This window comes from Rana temporaria, chromosome 3 (genome assembly GCF_905171775.1).
Source record: "Rana temporaria chromosome 3, aRanTem1.1, whole genome shotgun sequence".
Classification (NCBI taxonomy): Eukaryota; Metazoa; Chordata; class Amphibia; order Anura; family Ranidae; genus Rana; species Rana temporaria.
In genome coordinates this window covers 494,710,003-494,729,645 of record NC_053491.1, presented here as the reverse complement: position 1 = coordinate 494,729,645, position 19,643 = coordinate 494,710,003, and the positions used below count along the sequence as shown (strand labels likewise).

Sequence of the window (19,643 nt, the reverse complement as noted above, 5' to 3'; positions counted from 1 at the left end):
TGGGAGATTTTTTTATAACCTAACCCTGCTTTATACTTCTCCACAACTTTATCCCTGACCTGTCTGGTGTGTTCCTCGGCCTTCATGATGCTGTTTGTTCACTAAGGTTCTCCAACAAACCTCTGAGGGCTTCACAGAACAGCTGTATTTATACTGAGATTACATGACACACAGGTGGGCTCTATTTACTAATTAGGAGACTTCTGAAGGCAATTGGTTCCATTAGATTTTAGTTAGGGGTATCAGAGTAAAGGGGGCACTGCAGTAAAAATTGCAACACTATACACTCTACTGTAACCTATATAGCTATTGCATATATGCATTAATTGTATAAATACCTATAATTACTAGACTATCAGAGTATGCTAGGCCTAATGATATAATGTTAGCTATGAAGACGGACACATCTGCTCAGTGAACAATGTTACATTTATTTCCCAAGAAAATAGGAATATCACAAACTGAACAGCAGATATCTACAACATACAACAGCAATCATCAGAGATTCTTATCGCCTCCTCTAGGTAGACTCTTGTTGGCTGAGCTCAAGATGGCAAAAGAGACAGAGCTCTGGGCCACATGGTTTAGGCCCGAGCCTGCATTCTATGAGGCTCTCAAGATGGCAGAGAGAGAGAGAGACATCAGCTCATGGAAAAGGCCAGCATTGAAAAGATCTCTGTTGAAGCAGCTCTTTTTACTAAACTCAGTCACGCATTCATCCAAACCCCCCCCCCCCCCCATTACCAGCCCCACCTAGTTTTGGACGAATTGGATCGTTCACAGGGCAGTCTTCCTATTACTGACTGTCCTGCCGTACTTGGCCTCTGGGGGCAGTATTGCCCATATCATCTCCATGCGCCCTGTGCTGTCTTTTTTATCAATCATCGATCTCTTTGACGCTTGTATCACACCAGGTGGGCTGGAGCCAAGCCCTCTTGCTATGCAGATTCTGATATGTTTCAAAGCTTTGAATGTCCTTACAACTTGGGGCCATCTGGCTGTATGAACCAGGAAGCAAGCTATTATATTAACTCATGTTGCCTTCCAACAGGCGCCATACAAATGCCCCCCCCCCCCCACACACACTTTTCACATATTTATTTGTATCATTTTCCTTTCACTTCACAATTATGTGACACTTTGTGTTGGTCTCTCACATAAAATCCCAATAAAATACATTTATGTTTTTGGTTGTAACATGAAAAAATGTGGGAAATGTCAAGGGGTATGAATACTTTTTCAAGGCACTGTATAACGATCTTGTGATGTAACGATCCTGTGGTGAGAAGTAAAATGACGTTCCGTCTCCCCGTCCAGGCTCGTTCTGCGTCACATCCTGCGCAGAGCCGTCCGCTTCTCCTCCGAGATCCTCCGAGCCCCTCCCGGCTTCCTGTCCACCTTGGTGCCCAGCGTGGTGGAGATCCTGGTGAGTGCGAAGTCTCCATTCCTCCATATATGGGATTCCTTACTACATTATAGGGTTGTCTATGGGGGTGGAGACTGATGGAAAGGGTTACAAGGGGTGGTGATAATAATGGGGGATGGTAACTACCCGGAAAGTGACTGGAGTAATGGCCCTGCTGGGACAGGTAAAGGGATAAAATGTATAAACCTATTACAGGACAATTTTATGGTCCAGTGTATTGAGGCCCTGACTAGGAATGAGGCTCTGCTGGACCTGGTAATCTCCAACCACGCAGAGCGGACTACTAATGATCAGATAAAGGGACGAGGAAAAGATGATCCGCACTCCGAGTCGTTGCTCCTAAAAAAAATTGTCGTATTTATTAACAAGCCACAGTGACCAAATGCAAATGAGAACAGTTTGACGCGTTTCAGCCTATAAGGCCTTAGTCATAACTCGGATAAAGGAACACCTGGGTAGCAGTGACCATAACATGATCTCATTGGATGTTATCTGTAAGCAAGAATCGCATACAGGAAAGATAAAAACACTTCAATTTAAGAGAGAACATTTTCCAAGGATGAGGGCCGCTCTCCAGGACTGGGAGGGAATATTGGCATCAATGGGCACAGAACAGAAATGGGAATTCTTCATAAAGACTGTTTGGGACCTCACTGCAAAGTATATTCCCATGGGTAAGAAGTTTAAAAGGCTAAAATTAAAACCTATGTGGCTCACGTCCAAAGTTAAAAAAGCTATAAACTATAAGAAAAGAGCTTTTAAAAAAATGAAGGAACAATATCATCGTTTAAATGTTACAAAGAATATAACGGAATATGTAAAAGGGAAATCAAGGATTCAACGATGTTCTCTAGTAACGGGGGGGTGTTCTCTAATAATGTGGGGTGTGTTTTCTAGTAATGTGGGGTGGGTTCTCTAGTAATGTGGGGTGTGTTCTCTAGTAATGTGGGTGTGTTCTCTAATAATGTGGGGTGTGTTCTCTAGTAATGTGGGGTGTGTTATCTAGTAATGGGGGGAGTTCTTTAGTAATGTGGGGGGGGTGTTCTCTAGTAATGGGGGGGGGTGTTCTCTAGTAATGAGGGGGGGTGTTCTCTAGTAATGTGGGTGTGTTTTCTAGTAATGTGGGATGTGTTCTCTAATAATGTGGGTGTGTTTTCTAGTAATGTGGGTGTGTTTTCTAGTAATGTGGGACGTGTTCTCTAGTAATGTGGGTGTGTTCTCTAGTAATGGGGGGGTGTTCTCTAGTAATGGGGGACGTGTTCTCTAGTAATGTGGGACGTGTTCTCTAGTAATGTGGGTGTGTTCTCTAGTAATGGGGGGGTGTTCTCTAGTAATGGGGGACGTGTTCTCTAGTAATGGGGGACGTGTTCTCTAATAATGTGGGGGGTGTTCTCTAGTAATGTGGGGTGTGTTCTCTAGTAATGGGGGGGTGTTCTCTAGTAATGTGGGACGTGTTCTCTAGTAATGGGGGACGTGTTCTCTAGTAATGGGGGACGTGTTCTCTAGTAATGTGGGGTGTGTTCTCTAGTAATGGGGGACGTGTTCTCTAGTAATGGGGGACGTGTTCTCTAGTAATGGGGGACGTGTTCTCTAGTAATGTGGGGTGTGTTCTCTAGTAATGGGGGACGTGTTCTCTAGTAATGGGGGACGTGTTCTCTAGTAATGTGGGGGGTGTTCTCTAGTAATGTGGGTGTGTTCTCTAGTAATGGGGGACGTGTTCTCTAGTAATGGGGGGTGTTCTCTAGTAATGGGGGGTGTTCTCTAGTAATGGGGGGTGTTCTCTAGTAATGGTTGACGTGTTCTCTAGTAATGTGGGGTGTTCTCTAGTAATGTGGGTGTGTTCTCTAGTAATGTGGGGGGTGTTCTCTAATAATGTGGGTGTGTTCTCTAATAATGTGGGTGTGTTCTCTAGTAATGGGGGACGTGTTCTCTAGTAATGGGGGACGTGTTCTCTAGTAATGGGGGACGTGTTCTCTAGTAATGGGGGACGTGTTCTCTAGTAATGGGGGACGTGCTCTCTAGTAATGTGGGGGGTGTTCTCTAATAATGGGGGACGTGTTCTCTAGTAATGGGGGGTGTTCTCTAGTAATGTGGGGTGTGTTCTCTAGTAATGTGGGTGTGTTCTCTAGTAATGTGGGTGTGTTCTCTAGTAATGTGGGGGTGTTCTCTAGTAATGAGGGGGTGTTCTCTAATAATGGGGGACGTGTTCTCTAGTAATGGGGGTGTTCTCTAGTAATGTGGGGGGTGTTCTCTAATAATGGGGGTGTGTTCTCTAATAATGGGGGACGTGTTCTCTAGTAATGGGGGACGTGTTCTCTAGTAATGGGGGACGTGTTCTCTAATAATGGGGGACGTGTTCTCTAGTAATGGGGGGCGTGTTCTCTAGTAATGTGGGGGGTATTCTCTAATAATGGGGGACGTGTTCTCTAGTAATGGGGGGTGTTCTCTAGTAATGTGGGTGTGTTCTCTAGTAATGTGGGCGTGTTTTGCAGGGTGATGCGTATCCTGAACTGCACAGGGAGAAGTCTCAGGTAAGTCACTATAATGAGATATTGATTATTAGGCAGCGGCCATCTTCCCAGCATGCTTTGCACACCATGGCTCAGTGTTCTTATTCTAAATAGCTCTGTTCAGCCTGTCAGTCCCCCCCCCCCCCCAGAAAACAGATCACCCCCCAGTATAAATGGGAGAGGTATGGAGGTGATCAGCTCTACTCTATACAGCCCCTCAGTACCCAGTATCTCAGTATCCAACCCCTCGGTTCTCAGCCCATCAGTACCATCTCCAGGTACCCAGCCCCTCAGTTCTCAGTACACAGCCCCTCAGTACCCAGCCCCTCAGTACCCAGCCCCTTAGTACCCAGCCCCTGAGTTTTTCAGTACAATCTCCTGGCACCTAGCCCCTCAGTACTGTCTCCTGGTACCCAGCCCCTCAGTACACAGTTCTCAGTACCCAGCCCCTTAGTACCCAGCCCCTCAGTTTTCGGTACAATCTCCTGGCACCCAGCCTCTCAGTTCCCAGCCCCTCAGTACCGTCTCCTGACACGCAGCCCCTCGGTACCCAACCTCCTGGTTCCCAGCCCCTCAGTACCGTCTCCTGACACGCAGCCCCTCGGTACCCGACCTCCTGGTAGGCAACCTCCTGGTTCCCAGCCCCTCAGTTCCCAGCCCCTCGGTACCCAGCATCTCAGTACCCAGCCCCTACGTGTGTTATGTGACATCATCTAGAGCAGTGGTTCTCAACCTGGGGGGTCAAATGAGGATTTGCCAGGGGTCACTGAATCCTGGACTGTTCCTGAAGCCCGAACCGCTCTCCCAGCCCTTTTGTGGCTGCCTAGTAGGGCTGTCCATGGAGCCTGTTCGTAGCCGCCCATTCAGTTCACGGCATGGCTGGGGTAGAGACTAGAGGTCAGCTGACTGGTGAGGAATGTGAAGTGGGAGGGGCTGGAGGAGTTGCTGTAACGGCTACCCAAGTTGTGTGAGGGCCTCAGCCGTTGGAGACGTCCTTTTCCCTGGCAAGCTGCGATATGCAGGTACCGCCGGTATATCCCATCGAACGCCCTTCCAAGAAACGAGACGGACTACGTTTGCAGAGTCAAGCAGGACTGACTTTTAATGCCACATTTTTCTTCCTTATATCTGGTTACAAACTGTACAGAGACAAATGACACTCCCCCCCCCCCCCCAGGGGGGACTTCAATACACATACTTTGAAAGAATGACCTTCCCTTGAGCCAATCAGCCGCTAGCCGTTTCGGCTCCTCAACTTAGCTTGATCAGACAATAGAATTCAATTAACCTTTAAAACAATTATCACTCACACATAATCCCCATCAGCATACACCTCACAGGAGGCTGTTACCTACACAAAAGAGTTCATTAGCTATGCGAAGGGAACATTAGCATTCAGCAATGAAAGAGACTTGTCCAATTAACCCTTTGAGCTCAGAATACAATGTGGTACATCCAATTGTGACAAGCCATGCAGTTCCTTGTAGTCCTTCCTGCATGAAGATTATCGATGTCCCGGCAGCAGGCATATGTCCGTTACAGTTGCCATTAAAAGTCCCCACTACAGTTCTCCGATCAGCAGATGACCTATGTCAAGAGCACCTAATTTGGCCGATCAGAACTCCCCTCAGCATTGCCAATCATCCCACCCCCACCATGTAGTAAGAGAAGGAATAAAAATAGAGAATACATGGAAGGGAAAGGAAAAGAGGGGGAGGAACAAAGAAAAAGGGAGATAAATAATAAGAAAAAGAGCAAGAAAGACAGCTAGAGAGAGGGAAGAGGGGAGAAAAAAAAAATTAGGATAGAGAGAGAGAAAACGGAAAGAAAGGAGAACAAAGCGAGAGAGTTGTACATTCTAAAATGTACTATAAGGGGGTTTAATACTGTACAAGTGGAAGGGACTCGGGGAGCACTAAATGTCTGTGGGTCAGGGGCGCAAATTACTTGTCTTGCCTTGGGCGCTGACAACCCACGCTACAATTTTTTATTTTACTGTTAGGGGTCCCCAGACCTTGAGAAATTTTATCAAGGGGTCACGGCCCTAGAAATGTTGAGGACCACTGATCTAGAGGCTGTGTGCTGAAATACCTGAGCTAGCTGATCCTCGTAGGCGGGCCATAGAGCTGCTCCCTTTTCTGCAGTGACACCCAATGGCTGTGTGCTGAGATAGCTGATCCTCGTAGGCGGGCCATAGAGCTGCTCCCTTTTCTGCAGTGACACCCCAATGGCTGTGTGCTGAAGTACCTGAGCTTGCTGATCCTCATGGGAGGGCTACATAACTGCTGCTCTTTCTGCAGTGACACCCATAAGCTGTGTGTTGGAATACCTAAGCTAGCTGATCCTCATGGGTAGCTCACAGAGCTGGTTCTCACCATGTAGTGACATTCAGAGACTGGGTGCTGAAGTACCTGAGCTAGCTGATCCTCATGGGTGGGCCATTGAGCTGCTCCCGTCTCTGCAGTGACACCCACAGGCTGTGTGTGGAAGTACCTGAGCTAGGTGCTAAGTAATGAAGGGATTTATATAATTTCAGATTATGAGAATCCTGGATGAGAACGAAGAGGCATTTTTAACTTCCCTCCAGCGGGGGCGCCGCATCATAGAGCGCACTCTACAGCAGGAAGGTTCCGGTAAAATATTTCCCAGTAAGTGTCGTCAGCCACCCTGTGATGTCATGATACAAGCCGGATATGAAATATATATTATTTAGGTGTAGGAAGTCCATATCCATGGAGAGGAGGATAGTCCTGATGATTACAGGAGCGAACCTGAGAGTGTGATACGGGTGTGGTCGAGAGGCAGCAGAGGGCACCGGTGGGGTCGAGAGGCAGCAGAAGGCAGCGGTTGGATAGAGAGGCAGCAGAGGGCAGCGGTTGGATAGAGAGGCAGCAGAGGGCACCGGTTGGATAGAGAGGCAGCAGAGGGCACCGGTTGGATAGAGAGGCAGCAGAGGGCACCGGTTGGATAGAGAGGCAGCAGAGGGCACCGGTGGGGTCGAGAGGCAGCAGAGGGCACTGGTGGGGTCGAGAGGCAGCAGAGGGCCCCAACGGGGTAGAGAGGCAGCAGAGGGCCCCCGACGGGTTAGAGAGGCAGCAGAGGGCCCTGACGGGTTAGAGAGGCAGTAGAGGGCCCCGACGGGGTAGAGAGACAGCAGATGGCCCTGACCGGGTAGAGAGGCAGCAGAGGGGCACGGGTGGGGTAGAGAGGCAGCAGGGGGGCACGGGTGGGGTAGAGAGGCAGCAGTGGGGTAGAGAGGCAGCAGAGGGGCACGGGTGGGGTAGAGAGGCAGCAGGGGGTACGATGGTGGAGTGTAACAGGCCAGACAAGAGCAGAGCATAGCAGAGGCTTCATGGAGACTTAGGCTCAGCCCAGGCGTAGTGATGGAACATGAAAGAAGACTCTGGATCCTGGGGAAGGTTTTCATTACATAGGGAATACAGCCAGGTCTACAGACCCCACATGGGGGAGTAAACTTCTGTAAGGTCACCCACATCCAGCAAAAGGCGCTCTGATTCACACGTTTTGTCTCTCTGTTTGCAGCGGACGTGGCGTGGTCCCTGTTCCGTAATCTGGGCTTTCCTCTGGACCTTATTGGCTTGATACTGGAGGAGCGGGGCTCTTCTCTGGACAGGGCTGCCCTGGAGGAGCTGGCAGAGGAGGAGGAAAAGGTCAGAGGTCATGTAGGGTCTGTCATTGTATATACAATGTATATATAGTTCTACACTTCCTTTATAATAGAAGATACATGGGAAAGTTCTATGTGCAGCTCATGGATCTATAGTGTTGTGTCTATGTTGTCTTGATTATGATCGGGGCTAAACATTACAGAATATGTCTTTTTAGTCAGGGAAATCTAAAACTTTTCTGAACGTGTCATGTCTACTACATACAGCCAGCAGGGGATGCAATGGATTCAGCTTATAGTCATTTTTACTATTATGTTGTGAATAGCCTGTAGTCTGATCTGGTGTGTAAAAAACAGCACAAGAAAAAAAAAGATGAAAACCTTCCATTCCTTCAATTGGTATTTCCTACCAGCACATACTTGGTGCCACCAGGAGGTACTTGGTATGTTCTTTCAGTACATGCTTGGTGTGACCAGGAGGTACTTGATATAGTCTGCCAGGACATACTTGATATGTTCTACCAGAATGTACTTTCTGTGAACAGGAGGTACTTTGTATGTTTTACTGGGACATGCTTGGTGTGACCCGGATGTACTTGACATGTTCTACCGGGACATGCTTGGTGTGACCAGACAGTACATGGTATGTTCTACCAGGACATGCTTGGTGTGACCAGACAGTACATGGTATGTTCTACCAGGACATCCCTGATGTGACCAGGAGCTACTTGCTATTTTCTACCAGAACGTTCTTGGTGTGGCCAGGAGGTACTTGGTATGGTCTACCAGGACATGCTTGGTGTGACCAATAGGTACTTGATATGGTCTACCAGGACAGACCATATGCTTGGTGTGACCAGGAGGTACTTGGTATGGTCTACCAGGACGTGCTTGGTGTGACCAGGAGGTACTTGCTATGGTTTACCAGGACATGCTTGGTCGATCAGTAGGTACTTGGTATGGTCTACCAGGACGTACTTGGTATGGTCTACCAGGACGTACTTGGTATGTTCTACCAGGATAGAAAAGGAGGCGAGTGGGGGGCGAGGGACCAGTAGCTGAAGTTGGACCCCGCGCCACCCACTCAATGGTTTGGGAGGGACTATCTCGGTACTGATGAAATTGCATAAAACATAATAATGTAAAAAAGTTTATTGATGTATAAAAATAGCAGAACAAATAAAAACACTTCAATGATTGGTCAAACGTCGACTAGTTTCGTGGGGTTGCCGCTTCGTCAGGACTGCCAATCTATAGAGTAATGCAATAAATATTTGTAACAAACATCAGCTATACAATAAACAAAGAATAAAAACATTAATAATCGCTTACCAAATGAGTCAATTGATAATATGCGGAAACCAGGCGGCCCAGGGGTTCCCTGTTTCTACCAGGATAGGTTGGTGTGACCAGGAGGTACTTGGCATGTTCTACCGGGACATGCTTGGTGTGACCAGGACGTGCTTGGTATGTTCTACCAGGACGTGCTTGGTGTGACCAGGAGGTACTTGCTATGTTCTACCAGGACATGCTTGGTGTGATCAGGAGGTACTTGCTATGTTCTACCAGGACATGCTTGGTGTGATCAGGAGGTACTTGGTTTGGTCTACCAGGACATGCTTGGTGTGACCAGGAGGTGCTTTGTTTATTCTCCTAGGACATGCTTGGTGTGACCAAAAGGGACTTGGTATGTTCTACCAGGACAGGCTTGGTGTGACCAGACAGTACTTGGTATGTTCTACCAAGACATGCTTGGCATGACCAGGAGGTACTTAGTATGTTCTGTCACTACGTAGTGGGTGTGACCCGGATGTAGCGGGTGTGACCAGGATGTAGCGGGTAGTGCGTGTGACCAGGATGTAGCGGGTAGTGGGTGTGACCAGGATGTAGTGGGTGTGACCAGGATGTAGCGGGTAGTGGGTGTGACCAGGATGTGACCGGGATGTAGCGGGTATGACCAGGATGTAGTGGGTGTTACCAGGATGTAGCGGGTAGTGGGTGTGACCGGGATGTAGATGGTAGTGGGTGTGACCAGGATGTAGCGGGTAGTGGATGTGACCGGGATGTAGCGGGTAGTGGGTGTGACCAGGATGTAGCGGGTGTGACCAGGATGTAGCGGGTAGTGGGTGTGACCAGGATGTAGTGGGTTCTACCAGGACATGCTTGGTGTGATCAGGAGGTACTTGGTTTGGTCTACCAGGACATGCTTGGTGTGACCAGGAGGTGCTTGGTTTATTCTCCTAGGACATGCTTGGTGTGACCAAAAGGGACTTGGTATGTTCTACCAGGACAGGCGTGGTGTGACCAGACAGTACTTGGTATGTTCTACCAAGACATGCTTGGCATGACCAGGAGGTACTTAGTATGTTCTGTCACTACGTAGTGGGTGTGACCAGGATGTAGTGGGTGTGACCAGGATGTAGCGGGTGTGACCAGGATGTAGTGGGTAGTGCGTGTGACCAGGATGTAGTGGATGTGACCAGGATGTAGCGGGTAGTGGGTGTGACCAGGATGTAGTGGGTGTGACCAGGATGTAGTGGGTGTGACCAGGATGTAGTGGGTGAGACCAGGATGTAGCGGGTAGTGGGTGTGACCAGGATGTAGCGGGTAGTGGGTGTGACCAGGATGTAGTGGATGTGACCGGGATGTAGCGGGTAGTGGGTGTGACCAGGATGTAGCGGGTAGTGGGTGTGACCGGGATGTAGTGGGTGTGACCAGGATGTAGTGGGTGTGACCAGGATGTAGCGGGTAGTGGGTGTGACCAGGATGTAGCGGGTAGTGGGTGTGACCGGGATGTAGTGGATGTGACCGGGATGTAGTGGGTGTGACCAGGATGTAGTGGGTGTGACCAGGTTGTAGCGGGTAGTGGGTGTGACCAGGATGTAGCGGGTAGTGGGTGTGACCGGGATGTAGTGGATGTGACCGGGATGTAGTGGGTGTGACCAGGATGTAGCGGGTAGTGGGTGTGACCAGGATGTAGCGGGTAATGGGTGTGACCAGGATGTAGCGGGTAGTACGTGTGACCAGGATGTAGCTGGTAGTGGGTGTGACCAGGATGTAGTGGGTGTGACCATGATGTAGCGGGTAGTGGGTGTGACCAGGATGTAGCTGGTATTGTGAAATAATCGAGCTTTGTGTTCTCAGAGGAAGTTGAGGAATCAGCAGGCAGAGGGGGCTGTAGGTGGTCTGCGGCTGGACATCCACTCTCTAACAGAACTACAGCGCAGGGTGGTCCCGACTACTGATGACTCCCCGAAATACGGCTATACCCTGGGGGATGATGGGAAATACGGTAAGTTCAGTCTTTACATCTCCAGGCTGGTCAGTATACTATTACTACCCAATATTGGTGCTTCTTGGATACACTCTGCCCATACCAAGAGCCAACATCCTGACCATACATTACACAACCCTCCCCCTAGAGTGTATCTAAGAAGCACTAATACTGAGGTACTGATACCGGGGTATTGATATGTGACTTGATACATCTAGAGAGTGATCAGGGTTCTCTGTCTGCAGTGTTCAGTCCCTGCCAGGCCACCATCCTGATGCTGTACAAGGACCAGTCATTACACAGTGCGGTCAGCAGAGGTCAGCGCTGTGGGGTCATCTTGGACCGGACCTGTTACTATGCTGAGCAGGGGGGACAGAGCTCAGATCTGGGGTACTTTGTGCATGAAGGCGAGCAGGTAAGAGATTCCCTACAACAGGTAACATGGATCAGTCCTTTCTATATTACATGGAGAGCTAATATCAGGAGATGGCGGAGGGCGCCAACATCAATCCCCAGCAACAGCCCCTCCCCCAAGGGCAAACGACTTCTGCCCCCAGGGCAGCTATAGCTTACAGTAAAGAAGCCCTCCATGTACTGATCACCTCTCCACCATACACAGCCCATACAGTAGAGAATCCCTCTCTGTACTGATCACCTCTCCACCATACACAGCCCTTACAGTAAAGAAGCCCTCCATGTACTGATCACCTCTCCTCCATACACAGCCCTTACAGTAGAGAATCCCTCCTTGTACTGATCACCTCCTCCATAAGATAGCGGTGTACAGACCTTGAGAAATCCTCTACTGACCATGCACCTTCTCTGTGCTCCACACAGGATGTCCTGTTTCCGGTGGAGTCCCTACACCAGGCTGGAGGTTATGTCCTACACGAGGTGACGGCCACGGAACCCCTGAGGGTTGGAGATCGTGTGGAGCTGTTCCTGGATGAGGTATCTGTGGGAAGTCCTGGGGGTGTCCTCAGCTGCTGGGCTGTGATCTCACTATCCTCCCATCTCCACACAGGCCCAGCGTACCGCGTGTATGGAGAAGCACACCGCCACACATCTGCTGAACTTCGCCCTGCGCCAGGTTCTGGGGGAGAGCGTGGCACAGCGCGGGTCTCATGTCACTGCCGAGCGACTGCGGTTTGATGTCAGCGTCACGGTGAGGAGCGGAGAACACGTAGGGGTGGGGGAGTTAGAAAACTGCAAACCTGTTCATTGAAGGGAGAATATCTCTGGGGTAAATTGCCCGACCCCTAGGAGGAGGGACACTAAGGGAAGAGTTGCTTCTCCTCCAGTTCTCATTGTCCGAGGGGGACAGACACTGGAAATCCTCCTCTACCAAGTGTCTCTTCCACTTATTCCCAGTTGGAGTGGACTCTATCTCCTCCCTGGTTTGTGGTGGGATTGGTGGATTCTCTTACCTTCCTAGTTAGTGATAGGATTGGTGGAAATCTTCTGTCTGGTTAGTGGTAGGATTGGTGGATTCTCTCCTTCTCTACATTTGTTTTTTTGCACCTGTTTACATGGAACCCCCCAAAAACATATTGAATCTTCTGTAAAGCCTCTCCCATGAGGTCTCTGAGAATAACCCCTCTCTTATGTTCTCAGAAAGCCCCTCCCAGGAGGTCTCTGGGAATAACCCCTCTTTGTTGTGTTCTCGGAAAGCCCCTCCCTGGAGGTCTCTGGGAATAACCCCTCTCTGTTGTGTTCTCAGAAAACCCCTCCCTGGAGGTCTCTGGGAATAACCCCTCTCTGTTGTGTTCTCAGAAAGCCCCTCCCTGGAGGTCACTGGGAATATCACCTTTCTGTTGTGTTATCAGAAATCCCCTCCCAGGAGGTCTCTGAGAATAACCCCTCTCTTATGTTCTCAGGAATCCCCTCCCTGGAGGTCTCTAGGAATAACCCCTCTCTGTTGTGTTCTCAGCCCCTCCCTGGAGGTCTCTGGGAATAACCCCTCTCTGTTGTGTTCTCAGAAAACCCCTCCCTGGAGGTCTCTGGGAATAACCCCTCTCTGTTGTGTTCTCAGAAAGCCCCTCCCAGGAGGTCTCTGGGAAAAACCCCTCTGTTATGTTCTCAGAAAGCCCCTCCCAGGAGGTCTCGGGGAATATCCCCTTTCTGGGTGTTTTTATGCTGACAGATTATTTGTCCCTTTGTATATTCTCTCACACAGTCTGTATATTTTAGGGGGCGGTGAGCGTTCAGCAGCTGCAGGAAGTTGAGAAGAAGTTCCAAGAGGTGATTGGACAGAATCAGGAAGTTTATACTGCGGAGATCCCACTCACAGATGCCAAAAATATCCCGGGTCTTCGCAGTGTGGACGAGGTATGTAACTTTGATTACAATGCCCTGAATGGGTGTAATCCATCCAGAGTCTGGGGAGGGAACTCGCCAGTTCTTTTACTATCGAGAGTCGGAGCTCTAACTCCTCCCCCTTCTCCAGAACAACTCATCCCCCTCCAGAACAGTGACTCCTCCCCCTTCTCCAAAGCACCAACTCCTCACCCTCTCTTTACAGCAGTGATTCCTCCCCCTACCTACTCTCTGTAGGAAGTTTTCAGTCAGAGAGAGACGGTCTGAAAAGAAGCAGCTTCTGCTGTGCACACCATCTGTAGATAACCCACAGTGCTCTGGGAATTCTGTGTTAGAAGTACGTCTGTTAAATGTTTATTTGAGAAGCTTCTTGTGAGGGAAATTCAAAATTCATATTTTTTGCTATATTTTTATTGGATCATAAACTTCGACTGTGGATGGTCACCACCCGGTGATGTGCAGATTGTAACCGCCCACTCAAGGAAGTGTGACATAATTGGGAGAAATTTACCATAGGGAGATATTGGCGGCAGCCATTTGCTGTACACGGGAGCGTCCCTTGCTCACATGAAGGGAGGAGTTTGGGAGATAAGAAGAAGGAGGAGAGTTTTTATGATGGTGAGGCTGTACTTTGTATATAGAAGTGTTTGCTTTCTGGGTGGAGTTCCCCTTTAACAGACAGACCGGTGGTTGGACTGTACAGGATACCATTGGTGGTTGTGGCCTGGCATTCCTCTACCCCTGGTCTCCTCATTTCTCTTCTCCCCCAGGTGTACCCAGATCCGGTACGTGTGGTCTCAGTGGGCGTTCCCATTCAGGAGATTGTGAGTCCGGCCTTCAGAGCCGATCAACAGACATCGGTGGAACTTTGCTGCGGCACGTAAGAGACAAGTTTGTCCCAACTGAATGTGTGTCGCGTTTGGTGTCTCCTTCCTGAAATTCTACTGGATCGCCCTCCCTCTCCTGGTTCCTCCCGGGTTCACATGAATACCCCTGACCCCAACTCCTTCTGGACCCTCTACCCTCCCCACACCCAGATTCCTCCTGAAATTCTCCTGGATTCCCCTTGAATTCTTCCTAAGATTCCCCAACACCCGCACTCCCCCCCACACTTTCCATTTCCTCCTGGGTTCTCCTGGATTCCCCACCACTTCCTGAGGTATCCTGGATCCACTCCTCCTGCCAATTCTTTTCAAACTTTTTTCTGAATTCCCTTCCTCTATACTGATTCTTCCTGATATTTCCATGGATTGCCCTTCAATTTCTCAAGATTCTCCTGAATTCTTCCACCTCCCTTTCCAGCCACCATTCTCCCCCATGTCTCTCTTTTGAAATTCTCCTGGATTCCCTTTAGTTCCTTCTAAGATTCTCCTGGATTGCTCAACCCCACCACCATGCTTTCCATTACCTACTGATTTTTCTAAAGGTTTCCTGGTTCCCTCAATTTGTGATTCCTCCTGAGGATTCCCTCCCTCTATCCTGATTTTTCCTGAGATTTTCATCCCTTGAATTCCCTGAGATTATCCTGGATTTTCCTCCACCCCAAGATTCCTCCTCAGATTTCCTGCCACCAGTCTCCCCCACCCATTTCCCCTAATACTTAATTTTCTCCTGTGTTCTATTGGCCCATTGATTCTTCTTGGGGTTCTCTAAGACCCAACCCCTCCCTCCTTGAGATTTTCCTAGGTTTACCACCCCTTCCTCCTGAGATTCTCTGGGATCCCCTTCCTTATCCTCTTGAGATTCTTCTGTATCCCCTAGCCACCCTCCCCTCCTGATTTCCCCTGAGATTTCCTGGTTTCCCTAAATGCTCATGACCCCCCCCCCCGCATTTACTCTTGAGATTCCCTTGTGTCCCCCCAAGAAAGATTTCTCCTCAGGTTCCCTGGGTCCCCCTCCTGATTCCTCCTGAGATTCTTCAGTATCCCCTACCCTAGAGCCACTCTCCAACCCCCCTGATTTCTCCTGAGCTTCCCTCAATTCTCAATACCTCCCCTAAATTACCCCCAGACATGTTCCTGGGTTCCCCAAATGCTTATGACCCCCTTAATTCTTCCCCTAGCCTACAACCAACCCCTCCAATTCCTCTTGAGGATTTCCTGGATTCCCCATATTCTCATGTTCATCCACCTCGGTATTCCTCCTCAGGTTTCTTTAGTCCTCCCCTTCTCAATACCTTCTGAGATTCATCTGTATTCCCTTCCTGACTCCTTCTGAGATTCAACTGTATTCCCCCCAGACATATGTCTTCTCAGGTTTCCTGGGTCCCCCTCTCCTGAATCCTCCTGAGATTTTCCGGGAACCCCTACCCTACAGCCCCCCAACCCCCCCCCCCCAATTCCTCCTGAAGTTTTGTGGATTCTCCTAATTTTCATGATCAACCCCCCCCAGACAGGTTCCTTCTCAGGTTTCCTGGGTCTCCCTCCTCAATACCTTCTGAGATTCATCTGTATTCCCATCCTGACTCCTGAGATTCAACGGTATTTCCCCTCCAGACAGATTTCCTCTCAGGTTTCCTGGGTCCCCCCCTCCTGATTACCCCTGAGATTCTCCTGGATCCCCTACCCTACAGCCACCATTTTTTTTGGACTACCCTAATTCTCATTGCACCCACCCCCCATTTCCTCTGATTCCTCCAGTTCTCATGAACTACCCCACAACTCCTCATAACATTTCCTGGATTTCCTCTGATTCCTCCTGAGTCACCCGAACCTCCCAATTCCTCTAAAAAAATTATTGGAACCCCCACCTCTCATTTCATATTGAGATTCTTCTGGATCCCCCTGATTCCTTTTGAGACACCCAAACCTCCCGATTCCTCTAAAAAATTCTTGGACCCCCTCCACCTCTCAATTCATACTTAGATTCTTCTGGATCCCCCCAGATTCCTCCTGACATTTTCTGTTTATATGCAGACACCTTCAGAAGACGGGAGCCATTGAGGATTTGGTGATCATCTCTGAGAAACCTCTGCTGAGAGGGATTGTCCGACTTATCGCCGTTACCGGAGAAGAAGCCAGAGAGGTCAGATTTCTGAGGCCACGCCCAGCACACATCCATCCAATCCTCTGCATGATACCATTTAATTACATTCTTTTTATTATTGGTGATTAAGAATTAATGATCAGTGAAATTTACTGTACAATAAAATATAAGACCTCCCAGGGTCACCTTCATCCTCTGATCTTCTCTCCAGGCACGGGAGACAGGACAGGTTCTACGCAGGGAAGTGGATTCCATCATTGAGCGGATGAAGATGATGACCCCTTCCCTGAACGACGCTCAGAGGTTGTCCAAGGAGGTCGGACTTGTGACGGATGTGAGTGAAGATCAGGGGGTGTCACGATTCACACCGGGGGGGGGCACATTAGAAAACGGGTGATGCTATAGAGCAGGGGGGGATAAATGTGGTCACATGACCTACAGACGAAATAGAAGGTGGTACTGAGGGGAAAAAAACGATGGACACCAAAATAAAAATAAGGAATATCACATTGGTGGGGAGATCTCGTTGATCGAGGGAGACAATCTATCACTGGAAGATCCAACAAAGCCGCCATAACTGTGTCATTGTTCTTTTACATTGCAGAGTGTGGACAGCGCCTCCATGCCCCAGTGGCAGAGGAAGGAACTACAGGCGTCTCTCAAGGCTTTGCAACGATCGGCCAACACAGCTGTGCGGAAGGCGATAGGGAGAAAGGTAATGGAGGGGCTATTTTACACATGGGGATAGGGAGATGGGTAAAGGAGGGGCGGGGAAATATATTTTATTACTGTGTGGCCGGATGACAGCACAGCTCTTCATTGTATAGAATCATCCCAGGTATAGGATCTCCTGGAATAGAGTGGACTTCAGTCCTGGGAGATCTCCTGCCACCAATCAGATTCTAATGCTCCTTTTCCCCCTCCCCCAGGCTGCAGAGAGAGTCCAGAGTCTGCTGGAGAGGCACGGTCAGCGTCCCGTCATCGTGGACTGTTTGGAGGAGGAGTCTCTTCCGGTGAGATATCGCCATTTCTTCTCCTGATATAGAGAATCTCATCCCTCATCCCTGGAACTCCACCTTCCTGGAACTCCCCCTCCCTCCGCCTTGCTGGAACTCCCCCTGCCTTGCTGAAACTCCCCCTCCCTCCGCCTTGCTGAAACCGCCCCCTCCCTTCCGCCTTGCTGGAACTCCCCCTCCCTCCGCCTTGCTGAAACTCCCCCTCCCTCCGCCTTGCTGAAACTCCCCCTCCCTCCGCCTTGCTGAAACTCCCTCTTCCTCCCTGGAACCCCTTCTCCCTCTGCCTTCCTGGAATTCTGCCTTCCTCAAACTCCTCCTCACTCTGCTTCCCTCCACCTTCCTAGAACTCCCTCTGCCTCCCTGGAACTGATCCTCTATGCTCTTCAGGCACGCCCCCTATCAGTAGGCTGATTGTTGCTCCCATCCAGTCTCAGGAGAGCCGCCTGATGATAGACAGCGAGATGGAAGGACAATAGAGTGTTAGTGAAAGGTGTGGGAGTAAAGTCATCAGAGGTTGGAGAACCTCCCATATTGTCTTCTCCCATTAGTAATTGTGGTGTGTGGTGCCATCTGCAGGTGCTGATGAAGACGGTCTTCCTGCTGTGTGAGCGGTGCCCGGGCTCGGCGGTGATGCTATTCAGCAGGCAGAGCTCTGGGAAGGTTCTGTGTGCATGTCAGGTGCCCAAGGTAAGGGGGGCGGGGGGCTTTTATTTCACGTCTGATGCATGTGTATTTAGGAATTCGGCTCATGTGATCTCTTCTCTCCTCCCCCTCAGGGCCCCTCCCCTGTTCTCTCTGCCCTGGATTGGGCGGTGTCAGTCTGCTCGGTGATGGGTGGTAAGGCTGGCGGTTCGGAGGGTTCTGCCAATGGAAATGGAAGCTGTGAGAACCTGGATGGCGTTCTGAAGGCGGCACTGAAATTCGCACAGACAAAACTCAGCGACTCTGGACATGACACGCGGCGGGCGGGAGAGAACTGACCCCCCCTGGTGTCCAATTGGTGGAACTTGAGAGGTTGATTGGGGACATAGAGGTCATGTGACAGATGTGGACATCACACAGGAGAACATACGTGTATTTTGGGATGCTGCAGATGGGGTCATAGGGAGGAGTCATGTCCCTGAACACAGCTGGGTGTGGTGCCGCCATATTGGGGGCCCAATTCATAGCCAGCCAATCGGAACAGAAGGAGCCTCACATGGTGTTATCACATCTCACAGTGATTTGTGGGTGCACAAAGATAGAGGTTGGCCTTCCACCCTGGGCCCTCCAATGGGATCTGACTTCAGATTTACATTACTGCTGTTGGGTGTGACTTTCACATTATTAATGTATGTGCTTTGCTGTTCCATATTTCCTATGCAGATACATATTTTCTTTATGTATAACAAGGACAGCCAGTGGCATTGTTGAGGAATAGTGAAGATAAGAGGACCTGTCCATGGATGGAGTGCAAGAAGATCTGCGCTGGGGCCCCTCTCCTTTATAACAATGACTAGATCCCAGTGATCTGATAGGAACCCATCTGGGTAATATTGATCCAGCTGACACCATAGATGCCCCTTTGAGACAGGTCCTCTATCAGTGTCCCTTTAGCAGCAGGTGGAATCATTGGCTCTAGATGGGCCCCTGGCTGGTGTGCTGTATCTTTCCAGGGGGGCATCTGTTCTGATGACCCTGGCGTGTGTTACCATTTTTAAAACTAAATCTGTATTTATTTCTTCTTTAAGGGGCCCAGGAATTCAGAAACTGTCGGGTTATACTGCCACCTACCGGAAGAAAGGGACACTGGCAAACAAACTGTGGGCCCAGTATAGCCCCTCCTACTCCCAGTATGCCTTAGTTTTGTGGGAGTGTCCAGGAGAAGGGTTGCCTTTTCTCTGTCTATTTTTATAATAATAAAAGATGAATTTTGGGATAAAGTTTGGCCGTGGTTCTGACATTGTGTACGGGTGGAAATCTCAGGAAGAACGCCATGGGGGAACAGAAAAGAGTCTTCACCAACCACAAGATTGGAGGAGCACAACTTTCTACAATGTCTTTGTATGATGGAGGATTAGCACTGGGAACACCTGAGCTTATTTGGGGGGCAGCATATACTTTTGCCTCCACCTGAGAAGATCACACCTCACCCAATCTTATCCCCTCCACCTGAGGAGATCCCACCTCACCTCATCCAATACCATCCCCTCCATATGGGAAGACTCCACCTCACCTAATATTGTTTCCTCAACCTGAGGAGACCCCCCTTAACTAATGCCACCCCCTCCACCTGAGGAGACCCCACCTAGCCCAAGGAGATCTCACCCAACACCATCTCCTCCACCTGAGGAGACCCCACCTCATCCGATACTGTCCTTGCACAAGGAGACCTCACCTGTTACCGTCCTCCTCACCTGATACTGTCCCCTCTACCTGAGAAGACCCCACCTCACCCAATATCTTCACCTGAGGAGACCCCACCTCACCAAATACCATCCCCTCCACC

The 19,643-nt window shown here is 49.6% G+C and overlaps 1 protein-coding gene across 1 annotated transcript in view; it reads left to right on the top strand.

Moving 5' to 3' along the window:
* Positions 1 to 19,078, top strand: part of AARS2 (alanyl-tRNA synthetase 2, mitochondrial) — a 36,851-nt gene extending 17,773 nt beyond the window's left edge. The window contains exons 7-22 of the mRNA XM_040347254.1: positions 1,318 to 1,426; positions 3,919 to 3,957; positions 6,473 to 6,584; positions 7,480 to 7,607; positions 10,709 to 10,856; positions 11,084 to 11,253; positions 11,676 to 11,789; positions 11,863 to 12,003; positions 13,029 to 13,166; positions 13,925 to 14,034; positions 16,070 to 16,178; positions 16,351 to 16,473; positions 16,744 to 16,854; positions 17,069 to 17,152; positions 17,732 to 17,842; positions 17,932 to 19,078. Of these exons, the coding sequence (XP_040203188.1) occupies positions 1,318 to 1,426; positions 3,919 to 3,957; positions 6,473 to 6,584; positions 7,480 to 7,607; positions 10,709 to 10,856; positions 11,084 to 11,253; positions 11,676 to 11,789; positions 11,863 to 12,003; positions 13,029 to 13,166; positions 13,925 to 14,034; positions 16,070 to 16,178; positions 16,351 to 16,473; positions 16,744 to 16,854; positions 17,069 to 17,152; positions 17,732 to 17,842; positions 17,932 to 18,135 (1,951 nt within the window). The 3' untranslated portion in view covers positions 18,136 to 19,078. The remainder of the gene's footprint in view (positions 1 to 1,317; positions 1,427 to 3,918; positions 3,958 to 6,472; positions 6,585 to 7,479; positions 7,608 to 10,708; positions 10,857 to 11,083; positions 11,254 to 11,675; positions 11,790 to 11,862; positions 12,004 to 13,028; positions 13,167 to 13,924; positions 14,035 to 16,069; positions 16,179 to 16,350; positions 16,474 to 16,743; positions 16,855 to 17,068; positions 17,153 to 17,731; positions 17,843 to 17,931) is intronic.
* The last annotated feature ends 565 nt before the right edge of the window (positions 19,079 to 19,643 follow it).